Consider the following 24,421-nt stretch of genomic DNA (forward strand, 5'->3'; position numbering starts at 1 on the left):
AAGCGGGAGACGTGATTTTTCGTTTCATAAAGTGACTGTCACGGGGCTGATCACGCTGATTAGACATACATTTGATCATCATTAGCAATGGTTGATGACATACGAACGTGTCGCTTCAGCTTTACTCTCTACTTTTTCATGCGGGTGTCAGAGTCTGAACTAAGAGTGATACAAGTAGGAGAGGTTTTTGTTTTGGTAAAAACAAATAGACTTAAAAGTCCCAAATAATAAAAGTATGATTGTTAATTGTTTATATAAACATGAAAACACACTGTGTGTATCTGGTATAATTTCCAGTAGTTTTAAAAATATTAAAAATAATAATAAAGAAATTTAAGAAGAATTGTGATCTCAATTCTAAGCAAGAAAATCGTGATTCTCATTTCATCCAGAATCGTGCAGCCTTTCTGCCACTCGCAGGCGTCAATACAGCATGTAAAGAGAAAAACACACATTCTTGTTCCCTGCGGTGTCCAATAGGAGCACCACTCCTCTGTCTCTGTAATACACACACACACACACACACACACACATACACACACACACATACCTCTAGTATCCTGTCTCCAGTCCGGAGGGTGCCATTATGTGCAGCTGGGCTGTCGGGGCTGATGTGCTTGATGAAGACTCCCCTCATCATCTCTCCACTGCTCAGTCTGCGGCCCATGCCTCTGCCTCCCATTATGCTGATACCCAGGGACTGACCTGGTGCTCGAGTCAGCTGCACACTGCAACACAGCAGGATACAGGGAACATCCACGCATAATGCAGAGCCCTTCTTACAGTATGGGTACACTGATGATGAATGTATGTTTTATGTACGCCTCATGAGGCACTACGCGGTTTGAAACATTACTGCAAAAATGCACAAGAAGGAGAATTAATCTAGTGGTTGAGCTTTTTTTCTTGCTGCTGAGGGCTGCGGATAGAGTTTCAGAGATTAAGTCAAAACAATAGAATATTATACCTGCCAGGGAGACACACACAAAAGCTGATCTTTGCATGCAGTGCAGCTTATGCGATTTATCCAAGCGGGATGCAGTCATAAATGCGATAAATACAGTTTGTGAAAGTAGTCCCCTTCTCCAGGCCAGAGAAATATGAGCGTGCCGAGTGTGCCTTGTGCTACCCTCATGTGAATATAACCTGAGCACACGAGGATTTCGCTAAGCCCTCTCGGGCAGTGAGAGGATAAAGGACATCACGGGCAGAGTTTTGATAAAGCAGCAGAAAATGAGAAATCCGGAAAAAAAAATCGAATGACAAAAAAAAAATCTTTGTACTTAATACTACATCACGGATTCACTAACCTTCTTGGTTGATCCCAGGATACTGCAGTATGAGAATAAAGCTCCTTCTCTGCCTCGAATTGACCGTCCACCTTTACCTCCAGCTTTGGTAATTTCCTATCTGCACTGCTCTTGTCCTTTTTCTCCCCCACAATCTCTCCATATTCTTTTGCTTCCTCGTTTTTCTTGTGAGGGAGAGATTTTGGAATCTGCCAGCTGAGGGTCAAAAAACAGGCAAACAGAAATAATACTAAAATCATTTGTTATATGAAAAATGTGGTGATAATAGTATGATAACAGTATGATAATGATAACAATCAAGGGAAAGAAAGCAAAGTGAGCTGGGTATCGGTCCTTATTGATTGTAAATCTTGCTGTAAAGGAAAGTTTTGAGCTGTTTTTTAAATGAATGAATGGTTGTTGCGTTGTGGATCTCAATAGGGAGAGACTTCTAGAGGGTGGGGGGCTGCCACGCTGAAGGCTCTCTCCCAAAAAGTCTGCAGGCGGGTCTGGGGAATGGTGAGCAGGCCCGTGTCTGAGGACCGCAGATTCTGGGACGGGGTATAAGGGTGGAGGAGGTCAGAAAGGTGCTGTGTGGGCAGGGCATGGAGGGATTTGTAGGTGAGAAGGAGGATTTTATAAGGAGATGCGGGACCTGACAGGGAGCCAGTGAAGGTGGACGAGGGTAGAGGTGATGTGTCCAGGGATATGCTGGGCATCCCAGGCAGTAGATACCAAATAAATAATATGATAGATGCTAAATGGTAACAGTTTACTCTTCGAACAAATCTGCATACAGTTAATAATACTACTGATCAAATAGTATTTTGTTTAAAGTAATACAGTAGATTTTCATTTTAAATGTCTGTTAAGTCACTATCTATCGCCGAATGAGGTAACAGCCTGTGGCCCACTGATACTGCAGTATTATGGACTGGGTGTCTGGTGTGACTTTTGCGGAAAAAATCACAAGCGGCGCCCAGTTAGCGACGCGTTTTCCATCACCCAGCAGTGGTTGGTCTGCCAGAGAGGGTAGGCGGAGCTAAGCGGCTGCTTTTCCGGTCTCTGCAAGTGTTGCGAGTAAACAGTAATCTACTATGGCTAAACAAACAAAGAACAGATCGATGACTACAGATACAACTTCAAGAATAAGTGAAAATCCAAAGAAACGGAAGCAAATTCGACGCTCAGATGAAGGAAAACAGTCTAAAAAGGAAAGCGACCGTCAGCGAGGAAAATCAGGAGTTAGCCAACCGTGGACGTCACACATGCCACACTGTCTGGATATCTGGGACGTGTGTTTCGGCAAATACCATTTATCAACATAGGTGCCGCCAAAGACAACAAAACTGAGATTTTCGAGATTACCACTTTAAGCTGCAACAATGACTTGAATCGATTAGTTTATTGAAAGAAAACTTTCTCTAATTCCAGCTTCCCAGATGTGAGCGTTTGCTGCTGTCAAATGAATTTGGGTTTTATACTGTTGGTGGGGAAAAAACGAGACACCTGAAGACACTCATTCTTTATGATCCAAAAATAATGTACATATATTTTCATTCATGAAAATAATTGTTAGTTGCAGCCCTCTCTCCGTGAGTTAAGTGGCATTCAACTGGATCACACAGGCAGAATTTCTGTGGATAACACGGTATCTTGGTGTACTTTGTTATTTTTTCATGTCCTGACACGCTGTGACACACGGCCAATAGCGACTTATATTGGCGGGCCTTGAGAAGATTCACTGCTTTGGGTGCAAAAAGCCCTGAAAAGACACATTTCTGCCAGTGAGGTCACATTAAGGTAGTGTCTTTGTGTGTGTGTGTGTGTGTGAGCGTTAACGCACATATATATATATATATATATATATATACAGTATCTCTGTATATATACAGTGTATGTGTGTGTGCGTGTGTGTGTGAAAGTGTGGAAGAAAGAGGTAGAGAAGGGGAGAATTTTTCATGAATATATTTAACGGTGGAGGGCTGTAATAAGCCCATGGAGGTGAGTGATAGTGGTGCTATCTGCGCAGCAGGAGCCTATAGCCAGTTAAGTTACAGAAGAGGCCAGAACAAATGGTTCCACCAGGGCTGAAAAAGAACGTCCAGGAGAGGGGGATAGGACCGAGGCAGGGAGGAGGGAGGAAAATGAGGTAAAGAGAAAAAGACCAGAGCGAGATGACCGAGGGAGAGAGAGATGAGAGACAGATGTAGACACAAAGAGTCAAGAGAGAAGTCTAGCATAGAAGGAGACAATGTATTGAAAGATAAGAGTGAAGAAAAGGCTGCAGAGAGAAATGGGAGTGAGTGAGGGAGGAGAAAGGCAGAGGCAGGAAGATGGAGCGAAAGCAGCGACAGACAGAAGCGAAACAATTCATTTTCGCTGACAGTCAGCACTGAGATCCATAAGCGAACAGCTAAATATAACTCAGAGATTCAACATTCAGAGAAGCTTGTGCCTTTACAACGGAGAAGAATGGAGAAGGGAAATTACGGACTGGAAGTGGCTCGCGCTGAGCTGGTGGCACACACGCTGGGACACATTGTTTCCTCATGGATACGGTTCATTAAAGTGTCAGATAATAACTCAGATCATTAGAGTGACTTAATCTGCTGGGTAATTGAAATATGTGATGTGTTACACTCATAAAACTCCGGCTGCTATAAAAATCAAAAGCCTCAGGTGAACACATTAAAAGAACTCCCATCAGGCAGAATGTATAGCTATTTTTCAAAGTGTGAATTCTCTGCAGCAAACAACATGGAATAAAGCTGGAGCCTTGAAGTCTAATAAACCCTGAGACAGGTTTATCTTGCACTCTGGGGCCTGAGTAGGGATTAGGTGATCATAAATAATAGGCTGAGACCTCTGGATCTTACATTACCTTGAGTCAGGGGCTGGTGTGATGGTAGGGACTACGGCTGGGCCTTTAGACGAAGCGCTGAATGAAGCAGAGGGTCGGACAGCTGCTGGGTTTGGAGCCTTAGCTTTAAATTTGACCGAGGCCGATGGTTTGAGGGTGGATGGAGCTGCAGTTGAAGCAGCTCTGACTGGACCCGGGGATCTGGCCGAGGCCGAGGAAGGCTCCGGAGAAGGGGCCGGAGGAACGGGTGAGGGTGGGTTGCTGTCTGCTGCGATGGACGCCAGAGGGGGTAAACACAAGCGGCTGCGGTGCTCATCCACCTGGTGGGCTGGGACATAGGTTAAGCTGAGGGGAGGGGATGTAGGAAAAAATGTGGGGGTTGGGGTGAAAAAATATTAATATGACTTGTGTTTCCAAAGCTACACATTTGATCAACTTTCAACACCACGACATGGGTAACATGATGACAATGACACAGACGAATGAATTGCTTCCTCTGCAAGTGAATGAGAGATTAATGGGACGGTATGGTTAAAAAGAACTGTCTGACAATCAGGAAAAACACTTTAATCTCCTGATTTAACAACAGTTTAATGAGAAGATTAATACTGCACTCGGTTCTTTTGATCAGGGTCATTTGGGTAGTTTCTGCTGTCATTATGATTTAAAAAGAGTAAACACAGTTGTTTGACAATAAAAGGCTTCACCCAACCACTAACCATGAGTGAAAGAAAAGTTTTTTCTCTTATCATTCATATTCTTTGAAAAATGGCCAAAAAAAATCACAAATCCTGCCAGGGTATGTAAACTTATGAGCACAGCTGTATATATAGATACAGCCTTGTTGCCACCATGAGATTTATTGAAAGTAGTATTGATTAAGTTAGTCCCAGAAAGCAAAACAAAAGCATGTTACCCAAAGTGTCAAAGCTTTTAACCCTATTTGTTTGTTAAAGAGGAGGCATTATGCTGTTTCACATTTTAAGACAATGTTACAACATTGGATGTCCAAACTAAACTTGGGTGAAGTTTCAAATCTGTAAGTAAGAGTATGTTGAAGTAATCCCCAGGCTTCTCAGCTCAGTCTGCAGGCTGCTGCGAACGCCAGGTTTCACACAGTTTTTTCTACACGCTGAAAGAAAGCGGTCTTGTAGGGGCGGGGTTTCTTAAAGGGTCAGACTGAGTCGTTTAAAGCAGAGGCTGTATGAGGGCCTGCAGAGAGCACCAGTGTGAGAAAGTTTTTTTTAACTGTAAATGATGCTAAGCTACTCCACAGGTATCACAGAGTGAAATATGAAGCTTGAAATTAGCATAATACTCCCCATTTTAAATAAACAGTTAGACCCAGATTTATGTTAACTTCAGGAAGTTGGACCTAACAAATTTGGTTTGTCTGTTTTCCAGATTATCATCATTATTAGACAGTTTTTTAACCATAATAATCAATCAGTACTACATAAAAGAAAGGGAAAGCTAGATACCTGAAGCAGTGGTTAATAAAGCTTAATAATTATCTCATACATGAAAAAAATAATCCACGAAAAACCTCTTACTGAGGTTGCTGTCTTACATGCTAAAGGTTTTGAAGCGCCTTAAAATTACAGATGTGCCCCACTTCTTAAACACTGCTTGTATAAGATAAAATGTGAAAAAAAACTGTATATTTTAATGTCACTTGAAGAACATTTCTGATGCAAGACGGACAAAAAAACATTTCTGATGTGAAAAAAAAGTGTTTTGCATAAACTGGGATCTATGTAAGCTATGGCGTAAACGATGTCATTTAACTGAAACGTCAAGGACATCATTAAAGCCTCCCCCTCCCTCTTCCGTTCTCGTGTGACGCTACCAGCAGACATGCTGTTTGAATCGGCTGAAAGAGCCAATTTCTCTGTTCCACTCATGGTGGCAGATTGAATATGGAGGTCCTCTACGCTAAGCTGTTGTGACTGAGCCGTGTGGACAGCCTGTCTTGTCTCAACAGAGGCAGTTTGATAGTGACAAGCCCTCACCCTTCTATGTCTGTCTTATTTCTGAGGCTGCCAAAGCAACTCATCTGCCTCCACTACTCTGTTAGTTTGTCTGCAGTGCTGTCAGGAGGAGGCAGTGTGTGCGAGAGAGTGTTTTTCTGTGTGTGCATGCGATAAAGGAAGATACAGAATGCGTGTGTGTTCACCTGCGTGTGTGTGTGCATCTACGAGAGGCTCTTTAAAAAGCTCTTTTATTCAGAAGCACACTGTTCAAGGTGAGATGAGTGATGAATTATTCAGAGATATTTCCCATCGCGGGAAAAAGGTGTTTTTGGAGGTTAGACCATTGAAAGTCTGTGTATGTGTGTGTGTTAGTATGCCTGTAAAAGCAAGAGAGAGAGAGAGGCAGAGAGAGGGAGAGGTTGAGAGAGTGAGTGGGTGTTTTGCAGGGCGGCAGGGTGGTGGAGGTGGGGCACATCTCCAATCAGCCAAACAAGCATTGTCAATGTGGAGCCATAACTGCTGATGTTAGAGCAAGTAATAATTTACCCAATTTCCCCTCGGGCGATCTTTAAAATTTCATCATCTAATCTAATTTAACATGACTGCAGAGCCTCAGTCAACTCTGACTGCAGAGTCAAAAACAAGGTGGTGATGGAAATCCAAAGTGAGATCATTTACACGAGACGATGCGGTGAAAGTCGTGTTTATGACAGCGGAGGGCACATGTTTACGTTTATGATGCACATATACTCACTCATTCGAGTCACACAGACTGTCGAGATCTGCATGGGTAGATCTAGAAAATGTGAGCAGTATTCAATTACTTTTTTGTCAGTGGTGGATTGTTCTCTGCATTCCCAGAGGAGCTCTCTTCATTCTCACTACAAGAAAAACTCTCTCGGTTTTACAGCAGAGACGTGTTTGAACTGTGGCATGAGGGGAAGTGCACATGAATGTAATATGACTAACTGACTTAATATCTGGTGGGAATCTGTGCCGCCCACAAGCCCTGCATGAATTTTGAGCCCAATACATAACCTTGGTAATCTCCCAGGGCATTTGTGTCATACGTTGTAGCCTCCAAAAGTTCTTAAGATTGCAGATTTTTATCATGTTATGTGTTAAATTTCAGCCACACACTTTCAGCTACATAATAACCCACATATTAAATTCTGCAAGGTATTAACAGCTGTTGGAAGGAGCAGTGTGGTGGATGTTGCATTTGCAGTTATGAGCATTTTCACACAATTCTATGACAAAGGGAGGTTAGAATAAATCATATAGCATAGAGCAAAGGTTAATAATATAATAATGTTATTATTTATAAACACATGTGATCCAATGATTGTGGCACAGTAAGAGGTGAGCTGGATTAGGAGGATAACAGTATCATTGGGTGTGTTAGGGTTAGAATCATCATCACAAACCAAATCTGATCTTGTAATTGCTTCTGAAAGTAGTTCATTTCCCGTATTAGCTTACTGACAGTGTCCTGGTGTTGGGTCAATTTCAAAATGGCAAATATAAATACAGGACACTGAAAACATAAACAATAGCAGGTATTTAGAACAGGAAAGATTGTTGCCTCTTTTAAAACGAATTCATGATTCTAGTAATACAGTCGTCATATCTTTGTGTAATGAGTTTTATGCTGAGGAACATTTAAAGAGGAGGTATTAAGCTGTTTCACATTTTAAGACATATAATGTTACAATGTTGGATGTCCAAACTAAACTTGGGTGAAGTTTCAAATCTGTAGGTAAAAGCATGTTGGAGTAATTCCCAGGCTTCTCAGCTCAGTCTGCAGGCTGCCAGGTTCCACACAGTTTTTTCTACACGCTGCACTTTGTGACTGCACTTTGCAGCCTCAGCAGGCTTTGGAGAGCTGGCCAATCAGAACAAAGCGGGCTTGTAGGGGCGGGGTTTCTTAAAGGAGCAGAGCTGAGGCAGAGGCTGTATGAGGGCCTGCACAGAGCACCAGTGTGACAAAAGGTTTTCTCATAGTTTTTTTAACTGTAAATTATGCTAAGCTACTCCACAGGTGTCGCGGAGTGAAATATGAAGCTTGAAATTAGCACAATACCCCTTTTAAATGTATTCCATTTAATAGGACTCAATTAAGCTCATTTCCTGTTTGTCATACATGCAGTTACCCTTATTGTGCTTGATTAGACACTCAGGCATGTATATACTGTGCAAGATGGAAATCTCTCTGACTTCTCCTAAGTTGTATCAAATGTATCAGGGTTGGAGAGCTACACAAATCATTTGGCCTGGTTATCTTGTGTAAGTCCAATAGCGCCTCTCTACTTTAGGCCGAGCAGATTTTGACATGTCAAGTTAGGAAAAGCTCAGGTGCAAACAATGTAATGATTAAATCTGAGTGCCATTTAGCTGCAAAGTGTTGACGCTGTCTTGGCTTACTGCCCATTGGTACTGTTATTACTCAAACCTGTGCTTTTACATAGCACAACATTATCTGCCGTAGCTGTACTTGATGGATTCATGCGGCGTGTCAGAGCTTTGATCTTTCTCTACTTTACAGCAATTAAGAAATGTGAAGGTTCAAGCAGCACTTGAGCCATAGCAAAGAGGATGACGCACACAGAGCTGCGCATGAGGCCACCAAGTGTGTTCTGATACGGATGAGGATTATTGAGAACAGGTGATCCTGAGGGACCTCAGAGGAGATGTTTAATAGAGTAATGTGAGCTACACCATGACATCACAGGAGGGATCCCCTGTTCATTTTTTAGCCCAGAACAAAACTCTCTACATATTGTAAAGCTGTTGGACAGCGACTGGCTCCTCACCTCATCTCTGGCCCTATGACAGAGAGTCTGCGGAGCATGGCCCTGGCCCTGGCGTTGGTCAGGTTGGAGGTAGGTTCTCCATTGATGGCCAAGATGGCATCCCCAACCCCCAGCCTGCCATCCTGGCTAACAGAGCCCCCTTGGACCACGCTGCGCACCAGCATGCCTGAGCCGTCCTTGATAGCACTCACCGACATCCCTGCCAACACGCACACACCAGACACAAACATACATACAGGAGCACAGGTGAGTGGAGGGTTGGCTTAGGCTGCTTTGAACGCATGCCAAACAGACAGTCGCCCCAAACAAACACCTGACAGTGGCATAATCAGCATAATCGAGACAGACACTAGGCAGATTAGCACACAAACATGGCTACACATGCTTGACATTTACACAGCATCATCCTTCACAGTCACACTGGCATAAGGTGCACAAACACACACACACACATACGCCCACACAGGTCACAGGGAACAGGTGACTAGAGGGGGAACACATGCCGGTCTCACAGACACCTGACTTTGGCATTATCAAATCGGACACTAGGCGGATTACACGAACACTTCATTAATGCAAACAGGCAGAAGCAGGTAAATCAGGCATCACACACACACAAACACACACACATACGTGCACAGCTAATGCACACACATACACACTGCAGTCTTTAGCGCTTGTGTACTACACTGACATCTAATGCAGGCTACACACATCCACAACACTATGGTCGTACATAATTTGAAGCTGGTCAAAAAAATGACTTTGTGCTTTTTTTGATTAAATAAATAGTTTTATTGTTTTTTAATTACATTCAAATTACAATACAATCATAGTGCATGGAATACATTCAGACTGGAGACACAGCTACTGAAGCTTGCAACACTAACAGAAGACACATTTCAAAGACATTAGAGGAAACCTGAAGTAATAATAATGGATGTCTCTTGTGTTCAAATACAATAACACAGCATCAAAATACTTTTTTTTCTCTTACAAACATTGCTGCAAAAACTTTCAATATTATTTATGGTAAAATCCCACATAAAGTGTCCATATGAAAATATATTTGTGTTGCCCTCGACTAAATTTCTTTGGGATACCACAAATGAACAATAAGTGCCAAAGGTTTCTAGAATAATAATAATATATTCTAGAATAAGTAGAAACCTCAAGATAGAAATATCCATGTTTTTAATGAGCAAGGCAAGAAAAAAAGACCTCATTTGAGTCCATCAAAACGTTCTTTAACTATCTGCTCTTAAAGCCATTCAGTCTTTACATTACAAACCGAGCATACACTGTACACACAGTACATGTTCCCATGTCTCATCTCCAAAATTGGGCATAAAGTCACCATTGCACAATATATAGAAATTTACCTGGCAGCTAAAAATTAAAGGAATTTAAAGTAGTGCAAATAAACATTGTACTATAGCTAATTAAGAAGTTACCAGTCTACTCAGGCCTTCCAGATAAAGACCACATTTCCGCCCAAGCTGAAGCTTTTGCTTCAAATTCAAATCTATTTAAATCAACCAAAACACTGAACATGTTTAAATCCTCCACATAACTATGCTACATCTCAGCAAAAAGACCTACAATATATTAAAGCAGTGAAAACCAAAGAATGCAGTGACACACAGACTGTAGGTCACGACCTTGGTTTTCTCCTCCTAAGAACATTTACATAATTCTAAACTTACACACACACGCACAAGTAGTGTGGTGTCTTATTAGAGCATGTTTCTAGAATACAAATCACTTTGGTCCCTTGTGCTTTGCAAAGTTCCCTGAGATGAAAGTGCAGGAGCGCCTTAGACCCTGTTGTTTCCTCCCTGTCATGTTTGAATAGCCCAACACTGGACCTGCTCTTAGAAAGACCATGTACTCTCAACACTAGTACTCAGTAGCATTTAAATGATTATAGACACATAAAGACTCTTAAAATATACTTCTTAATATAATTTTACATTACTTTGACCCCCATACCAGGCATTTGGACAAACACATACACACACACCCACACACACACTCACATTAATCATCTCCCCTCTCATATATAGGGAGTACATCACTTCACCACTCCTCTTCAGGGCAGTTGTCATCAACAGGGCCTATTAGCGTAGTTATCGCCATGCAAGTGACGTAAACACACCATGAAACCATCACCATGAGAAAGACGGAGAACATACCAAGGCTACGGTTGCCCCGGACAACAGTGATTGTCCTCTCAAAGCTGGTGCGGGGGGGCAGAGGTGGAGCTTGCTGCCTATCGTTGTCTCCCATGATGTTGAAACGACGAAGCAGCTGGTTTTCCTGAGTGAGACACAACAGAGGGCATCGGTGAGAAGGAGCATGGAGGTAGGATGACAGATATGTTAAGTAGTCTCCAGCTGTGCTAGCAGCTCAGTGAGGCTGAGATACATGCTAACATCAACATGCTAACATGAGCACAACGACAATGCTAACAAGATGATGTTTAGCAGTTACAATGTTCACCATGTTCCCCATCTAAGTTACACATGCTAACATCTGCTTATTAAGCATGCTAGCATCTGCTAATTAGCAATAAAAACGAGGTACAGAGCAGCTTGTTCCACTACAGACAAAGACGGAGTCAATACATTAATTTTTCCTCTAGTTTTGCGTAGAAAAAATCATGAAAATCCATGTGGTAGTTGTGGAAATAATTCATTTCGAACCTCAAATGTCAACTTCCTGCTGGCAGCAGAGCCTATTCATCCAATATTTGTCGAGATATTTCAGTCTGGATGAATGTGGAGGACCAAGCTGCCAACTGACTGACAGACAGATATTTCCATCCCTCGAGCCATACTGCTGGCAAATGCAGCAAATTGTACAACTTCCACAGCACAAAAGTGATCCATATTTCAAAGGAGACATGGCACTCAAATCCTAACCTACAATCATCAGAACCAATCAGATTTCTGATGTGACACAAAAATTATTTCAAACAGCTATTATCTCTCCGGGGCTAAGGCCTTTGGAGTAATTCTGAGATGTAAAACAAGCAGGAAGGTAGACTTCTTCGGTCCCTCGGGCACTTCCCGAGGAAAAAGGTCTCGTCTTTGAACCTTCACAGAAACGTACGAGCAGCACTGAACCTCTGAAGCTACCTCTGCTACAAGCCTGTCTTTGATGAAACACTGACACTTTGCTGTGTGTGTATGTGCAGGAGACATCGACGCAGTGCTGTATGTCCTTGTGCGAGACCAGGTGCCAATGTTGTGCGAGCTGTAAGCACTTTTCATTAAGGGGCCATTGTTGGTAATTAAGCAAAAGCGAGAACAAAAGGCGGCCTCAATAGGATTGAGCTGCGGCCACAATGGATGAACAAGTCTTTGACACTGAGCACTTTCTCTATACCTGACCCAGTGATACTGATACAGCCGGCTCTAAGCTCCCCACTCCGGAGCGTGAACACACACCGTCACAGTAATCTCCCTTAGAGGAGCTAAAATGGCTACCAACAGAATGTCAGGGTTTTTTTTATGGGAATGAGCAATGCTTCCTGTGTGAAGGACGGCAAGATTCACACTGCTGCAGTGTTACTGCAACTGACACTGAAAGGATGTTTCCTGCTGAGGCGTCAAACAAATGCTCTTTTTTAAAGACCCTATAAGATGAAACGAGTCTGTCTAATAACCAAATAGCATCTTTAATAGTTCGACAAGGACTGCAAGAGTTTTATTTAATCAATATCCTTGGTTTTTAAATGTTTATATATATTTTTTAATATATATATTGCACAATTGTACAATTAAAACAATTCTGCTGAATAATAACAAACCTACTATTTTCTTACTAAAAAAGTGATTAAAAAGTATGTACAACAAACTTTGAGGCAATTGAAATGCATGAATTAAAATGTTTACAGTTCATTTTGTGATGTATGACATACCGTTGTAGTGTAACACTGCTGGCTGATGCTGTTGTCCTCAAAGTTGTAAGTGAAGCTGTTGGTGTTGCTGTCCGCTGCCTCGGCTAGCAGGCTGACCTGAGTGTGGCTGTCAGTGTCATCGCAGGAGGCCCGCGTGCTCCTCTCAGAGATGGGAGTCAAGCCACCGCACAGTTCGAGCTGAGAATACAAAATGAAGACGTTTGAAAAAGAAAAAAACTGCCTTCGGAGTGCTTCAAAGTGAGTAAATTCACATGGAAGCAAAGGGACTAAAGAAGGTGACTGTAAATTAGACACCCTCTTCTCCTCTCCCCCTCTCTCTCCATCTGTAGTGTGGTCGAGCATTGTGTTCGTCTCTCAGCTGCATTAAATATTCAGACGGCCTGTAACTGGATTCTCTGTTCCTTGTTACTAAGCCACAGTGCACAACAAAAGGGAGAGGGAATACTGTACACTTAAGGAAAAACATACTTATGAGTAATTGTCTGGTATATCTTTGAAAAGGACAGTCTCTTTAGGTTGATATGAAATATATATTTACGGTCAAGAATTCTGTAAAATACTGAAAAATAAAACCTTCGATATTATGAGTAATTTTCACAATTTAAAAATACACAACATAATTATCATCCATTTGATAACTCATGGGTGTCTTAGGCCATTGTGAGCAGTGGTGCAAGTCAATTAAAGCAGTAGCAGATTTGTGGGTTATTTGTCTTCATTTGTTAGGTATCCCATTTCTTGCCAAAACATTTCTCTCAGGTTATACATAAAAGTTTTCTAAACTAGTTTTTAAGAAAATTCTTCCACATCTCTCTCTTCAAAATGTGCAGATAATAATGTTTTGCAAAAGGTGTAATGGCACCGAAATCAAACAAATTCCACCCACAAAAATATGAAGTTTACTCTGAGTGAGCAAGTTGTTACATCTCCACATACCGGCAGCGGTTTGGCAACTCCAATGCGGACAGGGCCGTAGCCGGTGGACTTCAGGACGTGCACGGCATAATCCAGACTGGAGCCTTCCAAGTCGGATTCATTAACAAACATGAGGCGGTCACCGGGAAGCAGGCGACCATCTCGATCTGCTACACCTCCAGGCACCAGCGAGCGGATAACTAGAACTGTTCTGGTGGCATCCTCAGGATCCTGGTGGTAGACAAAAAGGATGAAAGCGTGGTTTATTGAAGTTATATGTGGATAATGTGATTAATTAAAATAAGAAATGAATGAAGCTCCAAGATGAAGAGAACAAACTTATAATTAACTTAAAAAAGCAATTAAATCGGGTCGTCTCACAGAGGGAACCTGTCACATTTCAATTAATATTTCTTAGCGCGTCTTGAAAGCCTAAACAATGTTTGTGTTTTGAATCTGAACTGTACTTAAGATTTAAACTGCTCAGCGCACAAATAATGTCTTAGCGTTCACCTTATCTAACCCCACAGTGATAATCTTAGAACACAGCTTATTACAGACAGTTCTATTTGTAGAAAGGCTCAGGGGCACGTCTCTGACCTGGTAGTCCAGGATACTGAAGCCCAGTCCCGACTCGCCTTTCTCCAGCTCGACCACCTGCGCCTCTCTCTCCCACATGGCCAGGGGAGGCGACATGGGGGGCACGCCGCGCTTTGTGATGTCCTCAGCCGTGGGACAGGGAATGACACAGCCCTGGTCCAACTGTGACGAGCAGAGAGGAGAGAGAGGACACAGGGAAGGAGACGGCATTTCGGTGGCATAGTTAATTTTAAATCCAGATGATTTGTTACATTTCTAATATGATGTGTATTGTTTTAAGGTTTTTAAAAGGATGCCAAATCCCGACATTCCTCCTTTCAGCAGTGTGTGCCTTCACCTTGTCGTTGAACTCAGCCAGCAGCTCTTTCAGCGTGAGGCCGACCTCTTCGTCATCTTCCTCGTCGCTGTCAGGAATAACAGGGGCTACGATGCGGGAGCACACCAGGTAGACATTCACAGGAAGCTCCTTCAGGATGTTCACCACCTCCTTATGTGTCTCTCCAATCAAAGGGATCCCATTCACCTGGGAAGAGACATTATAAATGCACAATGTGTCTAAAATATGATGGCTGATATAAAACAGTGCACATTATCAGATGTTAAAGATGCAGTATATGTGTGTGTTCGTTCGTGACTACATCTGCAGACAGTCCTAAAATTAGATGTTTTAGTAGTGTTTCAGTTTTGGGTATCATGAAGCAATTAGCCGCTGGAGTACATCAACCCACAAAGAGAACAATTAAAGCTGAAAGCGGTGAATAAACCGAGTGAGGCTCGTTTAAAAAACGGCGATGAACAATGGCTTTGCCACGCTGATGCCGTCTGAAGGAGATCAAAGGGTTGAGCTGCATCACAGATGTTGGCTGTGTGCTCAAAGGTATGAAGGACACGAGCCCGTATTCAGTGTTTTCCTCACTGCAAGTAAAGCGACTGTATGTCCAACTGTTAATCAGGCTGCTAATCATGATGAGTGATACGTGTGGGTTGCGTGAACTTGCCCAGAAGAGGGGGAGGAGGGCCAGATCTCCCCCTACAGAACAAGCACAGATGCACAGAGGCACACAGACTCACACCCACCTTCCTATGACTGGTTTTGTCGCCTTAAGGGAAAAACTTGCATATTGAACTTAGATGCTGCCGTGTTCACTGAAAGCAACTAACTTTATTGTATGGTTTAAAGTTGAAGTAAACAATTGATTTCTGAATTACTGTTATACAGACTCAAACAGCAGGTTTACAGCTATCAGTGTTCATTTCGTGATGATACATTTTCGTCAATGACCTTTTATCCATGACTAAGACAAGCTTTGACAAGCTAAAAATAGGTCTTTGATAATAAAACACAGACGACACATATGTTTTGTTCTTGGTGAAGAGACGAGATGGGACTAAAACGTTAGTGATGGGCTGTCGGACATGTGAAATCCATGACATTTCCCCCCCACTGAGCGTCTAATCTGTCTGTCAAAATACAAGCGATGCAATCCTGTAACTGCCGTGCGCAGATCCCCCTGAATCCGACCCAGCCATGCAGGTGATGATATCCTAAAGCGGCAGCTTGACAACAACGTGACGGCATCCACGCAAAACAACAGATGGACACACCTTATTATTTAACGCAATGCACTGTTGAAACGGGAGACGGGGAGACGACCTGTGGCTACAAATCAGGTGGGAAGAAGTGGTGGGAGGGTCTCGGCTAGATTATCCAAGAGAAGGAATCCGGATATTACACAAGTAAAAGTGTAAAGAGAGAGAAATTGTCCTTTACAGATTCAAACACTTGGTACAAACTGTCACCAATTTCTGATACCAGGGTTAGGCTAATTGATTTAGTTTAAAGACAGACTAAAAGTAATGACTAAAATGTGACTTTTTATTGATGAAAACTACTGAAATGTTTTGAGTTTTTGTCGACTATAACTAGACTAAAACTGTAAAGAGTCAAAATGACTAAAATGTGACTAAAACGTATCAGAATTTTCATCTAAAGACTAAATCTAAAATAGCTGCCAAAGTTAACACTGGTTCATACGGTCTCTTATCTTCCTTAAAGGTGAGTTGCCGTGCATCTGACTCTACACTTGGATCAGCATCGGATGGTTACCTCAAGTATCTGATCTCCAGCGTAGATCTTCCCGCTTTGGCCTACGGGCCCCTCAGGTAAGACAGAGCACAGGTAATGATGTCCCGCCCTGGCCTCAAGACTGATGCCAAGACCACTTGTTTCAGCGAAACGCTCCAGATTACACACCTGAAAAGAGAGATGTGAAGTTAGGTGGTGGGAATCTAACGAAGAGGTCAAAGTTAATTGTGTAGGAAGGATGTTAAGAATTGTGAGGTAAGAGGGTTTAGCTACATGGAGCATTGAAAAGGGTGAAATCTAATGCTTATCTTCATTACAGAGACACCTACAATAACTTCATATCTCGGCCCGACTGCGTGCTGCCACCTCTTCCTCAGATCTTCCTTCTCAGCTGGCATCAGTTTCACACCTGTAAAATGTGCAAAGACACAATCCCTCATGTCACAAACACACACGGATATGCTCTTAGAGAGAAACACACATCCCCATCCCCATTCACATGCTTCCTATCCTCAGATGATCCAATCAATAAAGAATCGGATCTTAAATGAAAACATCACAGCGGCAGTTTTATAGAGAGAAGACGACATAATTTCCTTGTGGAAAAGCAGGATGTCAACCCTTAGCACTCAGACAGGCGCGTACACACACACACACACGCGCATATTCACACCCACCATCTTGTGATTTCTTGGCAAACTAGTGTTTTCTCGTTCATCTATTAAAGCCTCCCAGCAATCAGGGCTTATTTGGCTGTGCTCTCTAATCAAGCCCGAAAATCCTCGTCTAAATAAAGCCATATATGCAGGCGGGGCGAGAGACAAATCATCTGGAATGAGCTGAATGAGTTGGATAAACACATGACTGCACGACACTATAAATAGACTCCCATCAAAGAGCATGCTTCGCTGCCACATTGCCGTTCCCTGAGCCCAATCAGCATATCAGACTAAGTCCCGTGATCCAGTTCCAGGCTGCAGTGCAGGATGAGGAAAGGGGAGCTTACCGTGGCTGGAATCGTGTCCGGGTCGTCTGTTGGCGTACGCTGCTCGCCGGGAGATTTCACGCAGCGTGCAGATTCCTGGGAGACAGGGGAAACACGTTTGAGCAGACATGAAGGGATCCGAACGCTCATGCACACACTTGGGTTAAAAAATGTAAACATTATAAATCCCTAGCATACATTTTGGAGATGAGAACATGCACTGGGTTGCAAAGTTCTCCATCAGGTATAAGGAAATAATATATTTTAGCTTAACCAGACAGCGCAGGTAGCATGTGTGGATGAGTACCTGCAGGATAATTTCCACTGTGAATACTGTTAAATCACATGTCGTCTATCTGCTCAATTACTTTAAAAACAATCCCCTTATGATCCCACTGCTCTCTTTGCACAAAGCACCTGTCTCTTGTATCTTGTTGAGGCCCACTCTGTAGGGATTGCCCTCGTGAAAGCTGTGGGAGTGTCGGAGGGGCTGCAGGGGAGGAACCGGCGGCAGGATGTGACTCAGACGGACAGCCTTCCTCAGCAGCTTCAGCCTGACCAGGGGACCTGTCCTCCTCAGCACCTCCATGGCACGCTGCTCACTGCAGCCCTGCAGGCTCACCCCGTCCACCTGAGGGAGGAGACGAGACAGTTAAAAAAGTCGGGGAATGAAAGCTGTGATGGAGACAGAGGCAAACTTTTTGTTGATGGATTGGAATAAATGGAGGTACCTAAAGTGAAGGTAAAAAAAAAATCAATAGTAATCAAAGTAAAAATAGAGCAAGATGGAACACACAGGTAAAAAAGAGATGAAGTAAATCTACAGATATTCCTTTTCATCAGCTAAAAAAGAACCTAATTGGTGTGCATGAAACTACTTAAAGTTGCAGATGCTGCAGATTTCCAAATGCAGAAATCGTTGAGGTTCAGCAGAGAATATATTTAGGAAACAAGGTATGTCCTCAGAGAGCAAAATAAACCCCCTCGTCTTCGTGTGTTTTTAGTGGAACTCACAGCTAGAATGATGTCTCCGATGTGGATGCGTCCATCTTGATCGACCGTGCTGCCTTTCACTATGCTCTTCACAATCACACCAGCGCTGTACACTGAGGAAAGGGGTGAGAAGTTAGCATTGATTGTGTAAGTGTAGATCTACACACACATCATCAATCATGGCTTACATTAAGGCGCTGTTATTTATTTTCTTGTTTCCCTAATTTGCTCCCATTAGCCTAGCTTGGAATGATGCTAATTGGCTCATATTTCACAAAGTTAACAATTAGTATGTATTATTACCTGAGTTAAGGTCACCTATGTAGCTGGAAATGGTGAATCCCAGGCCCCGACTGTTTTTAGTGAATTGCACACTGAACTCGTAGTCATCAATCAAGTCATTAAGCTGGAAAGAAACACAGACAGAAAACCCCACTGAACATCTTTTGGAATTACAGAATATATTATGTATTTAATATGATTAATATTTAAACACTTTTTATGTAAAAACTCCAGTTTGACTTTTATTATGTGCTGCTATTCTTAACACACAGAAGCACACGCACACACACAAACCTTGTCGTCTAAGCTGCCCTGGCCAAGGGCAGGAGAGGAAAGGTGGTTGTCCTTGGTGACATCCCGGGCGATGAGCAGCTTCACCTTGCTACCAGCATTTCGCAGTACCTGAGCCAGGTGGTCATTTGTGAACAGATCAAAAAGTGGAAGTGTGTGACATGAATAAAAAAATAGCATAAATGAAAACTCTGTTTATAGAGACAGCTGCCCTGGAAGGACAGTGAATTAGCTGTGTTTGGCAAAGTCTCATCAACTGCACGGAAAAGAGTTTCAAATTGTTGCATAGAATAAATATTACATTGTGTTTTATGTCAAGGTAAGTGCAGCGTCCTATTGTGGTGCGCCATTCCTGGGCTCAGTGCGGCTCTGCTGGTCAGACCCAATGGCTGCAAGGGGCAATGATTAGCCCATTCAACACTCAAACTTAACCATGTAATGGTAATATGTGTGCCTTTTAAGTTTTACAAGAGAAAAGACTTCAAGAATGAAGACATCTTCTCCCCTGAGCTTTTCTTTGGAACTAATTATGGGCTAACAGTTGATACATACATGACTCTGTCAGTCTAAGTCAGACTTATCTGTTATTTAAACATCAACAGTTAAATAACTGTGGTGAAAAAAAAGCTCTTAAACTTTTCTTTAACTTTTGTAAATCTTTAAAAAACACCTCACCTGTGCAACCTGCTCACTGTTCATGCCGGCCAGATCTGTGTCTCCGATGCGCAAGATTTGATCTCCGCTGCGCAGGCGTTTATCCTGTAAAGCCCCATAATGACAAACACATTCAGTATGATCTGTTCTTTGTTACATTTCTAAAAACATTCTGCTTTATATTTAAGGGACAGACATATCTGTGGTATTGCTCTTTTCATCTAACTTATAAAACCGGCTTTTTACAGTATTGATTTGTGATTGTGATTGATTGGCTGGTGGATTTACCCGTCCGGCAGCTCCCCCAGGAAGGATGGTCTTGACCATGACTCCCGTGCTTCGCCCTCCAATGATGCCAAACCCGAGTCCTTTGCCGTCATTGAGCAGCTCGATCATCTCCACATGACGCCTCTAACGTGGCAGAATTAGAAGAAGAGGGAGGGAGCCAGAAAAGAGGAGAGCAAATCCATTGTAACTACACAGCATAAACAGAGTGAAGTGCTTAATGTGTTTTATCCCTCATTAATCTACATCCACAGACACACAGTAAGGCACTAGCTCTGCAGTCACACCTCGCGTGTTAGCTCACTGTACCTCATGAGCGAGAGCAGCCAGGTTTCTCCCCATCGACATGGTGCGGGTGATTCGTGGGGGAGTGCAGTACTAAAAAATAAATGTCATGTGTAAAACAAAAGCAAACTTGAAGTGACATTGAGTTAGCTGAGCAGCACGTTACGATCAAATGAAACTCTGTGACGATGTAATATCCTACCGTGCTTGAGTTTTATAATGCAATGTAATACTCTCAAATGTAAAATGTGACATTTGGAATGGTGTTATATTTTACAGCTGAAAGAAAAAATATCATTTGGTCGGTTCATGGACAGAACACTTTAAGACTAAATTGCTCCCTATTTCTCGACTCCTCTTAAAAAATCCCTGATTTATGAAGAGTATTTTACGTACCTGGGATTCAGTGTGAATGCAGTTGTCCGAGTAGATCTCTGTGAAGGACAGATCCTGCGAGTCCAGAGAGGAGATGCTGCTGTCCTTGTGGTGGGATCTGGCGGTGCTGGGCCTTCGGTTCTCCATGGCCCATGTGTAGGAGTCACTGTGGCTCAGGGTCTTCAGGCCCAGCGCAACGCCCTGGCAGGGGCCACAGTTCAAGGAGAGCGATTTGGAAAGTAGCCTCCCCTGGAAGGACTGAGAGAGCAATAAGGGATGGATGGATGGAGGCAGGAAGAAGAGGAGGGAAGTGTAAAAATCGAGAGGATGTAAGTAAAAGATTGATTGGTTGGGATGGAGAGTGAGAGAAGGGTTGAGAAGAAAAGATTGGGAGAGAAATGGATGGGGGAGATAAAGAGATGGGGAAATGGATTGATAGAGAGGTGGAGACATTAATTGAAGAAGGGCGGTATGGAGACAGAGAGGAATAGGATGAGGGTGAGAGAGTGATGGAGCAAAACAGAAAGGATAAAGAAATTGAGGAAGGAGCGAGGGCATTGTGAGACAATGAAGAAAGATGTGGGAGGGAGAGCGGGGAGGGAGGGTAAATGTGTGTTAGCCAAAAGAGGAAAAAAAAAGTACAGAGATATAGCTTTAAAACGGAGCAGAGAGGGAAAAGATAGGAGAGCAGGAACACAATGATCTGAGATAAACGCTTCTGTTCAATACCCCCAAAACCACAGAAGTGATCCCTTTTGTCTTTAAGGGTTTTTCAGTTTCAAAGTTAAAGACAGTCTCAGAAGATGCTTAGTTCTGATTTGTATGCTATTCAATTCTTACAACTTTGACACCTGTTAAAATAGCAGTAGTAGAATAAAAGACAGAACACGATCAAAATACTAATGAGTCACTTTGCAGTTCTTTCATTTGCACCAATAGTCTTCTTTTATTCTATATAAAAACCTGCAGATTTTACAACAGAAGAACTTGAACTTATAAAAACTGTGTCGACGTCTGTCCTGATAAAAGTCCAGCAGCCTTTCACATAATCCAGTGCCATGTTTCCTGGAATGCAGACATGCTAAATGACTACAGGCTCACACATTCAGCTAATGTAATAATTCAGATCTGTGATTAGCCTATCACAGTACACCACAACAAAGCCAGTGATTACAGCTGACAGACAGGTTAAATACCTTGATGGTGTCATAGTTCTCACACACCACTGTGCAGGAACACATAATGTGCATGTGTGGATTATGATGGAGCCGATAAACATTGCTTGGCAACATTCACAAGCCAATACACACACTTGGGCTGTAAACGTATGACAATGTTACTGATGACTTCTGCAAACTTCCCGACGTGATGTATAGCCACTTCTTCCTTCTCCCCCTCTCGCTCTCTCTTGCTCTTCCCCTCTCTCTCTTTTTTCTCAGGGCTTTAGTGGTAAGCTTAGGTAAGCTGATTACTCATCCAGTTTGGTTCCTGCATTCAGTATTTTGGGAATGATTCCGGCTCCTTCGCCACCATTCAATATACACCAAACACCCACGCGCTCATGCTCACGCTGTACCTTCGCCGGGGGCTTCCGCTGAGCTTGCTGTAAGCTGAGTATATGATGGAACAGGGGGCTCTGCAGGACAGTCTTCAGCAGGGAGAGTTTCTCCTGTAAGGGGGCCTCTCCTCTCTCCTTCAGTTTGGCTTGCAGCCTCTCCACAGCCTCCAAGGCACGCTGAGTATCTGCAGAGAAAGTGTATATCATTTTTGGACATTCAGAATCAGCATTTCTCCCGATTGGCTTTGTGTTTGTTTCCACGTGTTGTAGCAGCTGCTGTGCGACCCTGACACAATCCCAGACCTTTCAAAATAAGTTTTTAAACATCAATACTTAATTGGGACAGGTGCATTCTGGACTACAAACAGCCCCCCCAAACATCTGCCTTTCGAATCCAATATGGCATCCTTTGTCAGAACGGATCCACAGCGTTTTTTAGATGTTTGAGTGGACAGAACTTTATTCATCAGAGAAAATATCCCTGAACCACGGCTGCTAGAGTCCTTTCAGCAGCGATATCTTTCAAACAAATTTGAACATGCAACTTTTTAGATCATTTGTGGTCAAACTCTAAGCAAAATATTCCTCTGCAAAAGTACTAAAAACTTTATCCAAAAACTTTAAGGTAGTTCTAAAGGAAGATATGCTTTCCATTTGGCATCGCTGAAAAGCAAAGGCCGCGTCAGGACATACTGCCCTTGTTTATTTAGTGGAGCAGCAGCTAATGAGCACAAGCCTCTATTGCAGTAATTGTATGTGGCAGAGGGTTACGACCTTGTAAACTCTTCACCACAAAGTTTTGCCTACCGACCAGACTGTGAGTCTTGTGCCACCTGTACATGTCGCTTTCCCCCTCCTGTCTGACTGCAGCCGCCATGCCTGACACCTTAATTGTAAGCCTCCGATAACGGCGGCGGCAGAGTCTAACTGGAACATTTTAGGCTTTTAACAGTGCTGAATACACTTACCCATGATCTCCATCATATCCTGACAGATTGTTCAGATGATTTGTTCTCTCTGTGACTTTCTGTTTCAGTTAAATGTCATTCTTCTCTGTTTGGCACCTGCAACATGGAAAACAACAAAAAATACAGGGTTTTTTTGCTTTTAACATGACCTTGTACCGGGAGGTTGTTTACATTTCTGTGACAATGTATCTGTGGAAATAGACATTTCTTTTGCAAAATAAAAGTACCAAGGTGAAGTCTCTCCTTTAACATCTCCCACCATAATAAAGAAAAAACAATTATGACAGATTGTGTACATGAATAATTTAAGCACCATATTAACATCTGTTCTGCAGCATGTATCATTTAACCTCTACATCCTCTCTTCCAAGGCCTTGGCCATGGCTGTTTGCAAGCACCTTGCTTGTGGACTAAAGCTCTTTAGCAGGATTTAAATCTCTTCCATAAGGCTTTATCAGCCACTGATGGTAATTAACAGCGACACATGGCCTCCCGACCATTCTGACTTGAGGGGAAGCCTGTAAAGCATCAAAGCATGATGCCAATGACATGATTTGATTTGCAAAACGATGGGCTGGAAATGACAACGTCTCATCTGAAATCTAATTAGGAGCCCGAGATAGGCACGAGGGGTATAGCAATACTTATATGCCCTTCACGGCAGCCTAATGAAATCTATATCTTATACCTGTTGATGTTAAAGCGATAGTGACTGCTTCGGAATAAAAATATTATTACAGATAAATGATTTACAGTAATTACACAGGCCCATTAGCAACTAATTTGATATGTAATCTAGAAGACAGATTGTTAATTTCTTTAAAAATGACCGGGGCATATTAGAGCTATTACTGTGACGAACAGACGGACATCATGGACAGCTCAGAATCGCTTGCAGAAAGCCTCATCTCACCTCCATTGCAGCGCCGGTGGGCTATCAACAGGTCCCCACTTAGCTCCAAGCACAGCACAGCCACAACCTCCAATAGTCCACAGGGAAAGTTTACGTGTACCGAATACCGAGAATGACACTTTCCTGACGGGACAAGTCATAACAGCTTATTGACGGACGGCAAGATATCAAGAAGCAAGCTGTGCGCTTTATTTTCCAGCATTGTGTCCGCGGCTTGTGAGCGCTCCGTGTAGTGCGCATGTCACACTCTGATCTTCAGGCACAGAGGGCTCATCTCCCTTGGAAAGGAACTAACCTCCAGTAATCCTGTAATACACGTTAGAGGAACACTTTTATGCTAATGAATATATTGGGATAGTAAAATAAAC

General features: G+C 42.7%; 1 protein-coding gene across 1 annotated transcript in view; it reads right to left on the reverse strand.

The window, feature by feature from the left end:
- LOC138594381 (multiple PDZ domain protein) overlaps positions 1 to 23,153 on the reverse strand; it is a 48,083-nt gene extending 24,930 nt beyond the window's left edge. The window contains 22 exon segments of the mRNA XM_069665453.1: positions 551 to 728; positions 1,311 to 1,505; positions 4,174 to 4,497; positions 8,939 to 9,137; positions 11,134 to 11,257; positions 12,864 to 13,040; positions 13,800 to 14,009; positions 14,379 to 14,540; positions 14,716 to 14,901; positions 16,486 to 16,632; positions 16,794 to 16,873; positions 17,471 to 17,545; positions 17,867 to 18,080; positions 18,464 to 18,555; positions 18,746 to 18,848; positions 19,019 to 19,126; positions 19,691 to 19,774; positions 19,958 to 20,080; positions 20,264 to 20,332; positions 20,636 to 20,863; positions 22,191 to 22,357; positions 23,141 to 23,153. Of these exon segments, the coding sequence (XP_069521554.1) occupies positions 551 to 728; positions 1,311 to 1,505; positions 4,174 to 4,497; positions 8,939 to 9,137; positions 11,134 to 11,257; positions 12,864 to 13,040; positions 13,800 to 14,009; positions 14,379 to 14,540; positions 14,716 to 14,901; positions 16,486 to 16,632; positions 16,794 to 16,873; positions 17,471 to 17,545; positions 17,867 to 18,080; positions 18,464 to 18,555; positions 18,746 to 18,848; positions 19,019 to 19,126; positions 19,691 to 19,774; positions 19,958 to 20,080; positions 20,264 to 20,332; positions 20,636 to 20,863; positions 22,191 to 22,357; positions 23,141 to 23,153 (3,258 nt within the window).
- Positions 23,154 to 24,421: the final 1,268 nt, after the last annotated feature.

Source organism: Semicossyphus pulcher, unplaced genomic scaffold (genome assembly GCF_022749685.1).
Source record: "Semicossyphus pulcher isolate SPU_LCO1_2020_fin unplaced genomic scaffold, fSemPul1.0.p SCAF_17, whole genome shotgun sequence".
In the NCBI taxonomy this organism is placed as follows: Eukaryota; Metazoa; Chordata; class Actinopteri; order Labriformes; family Labridae; genus Semicossyphus; species Semicossyphus pulcher.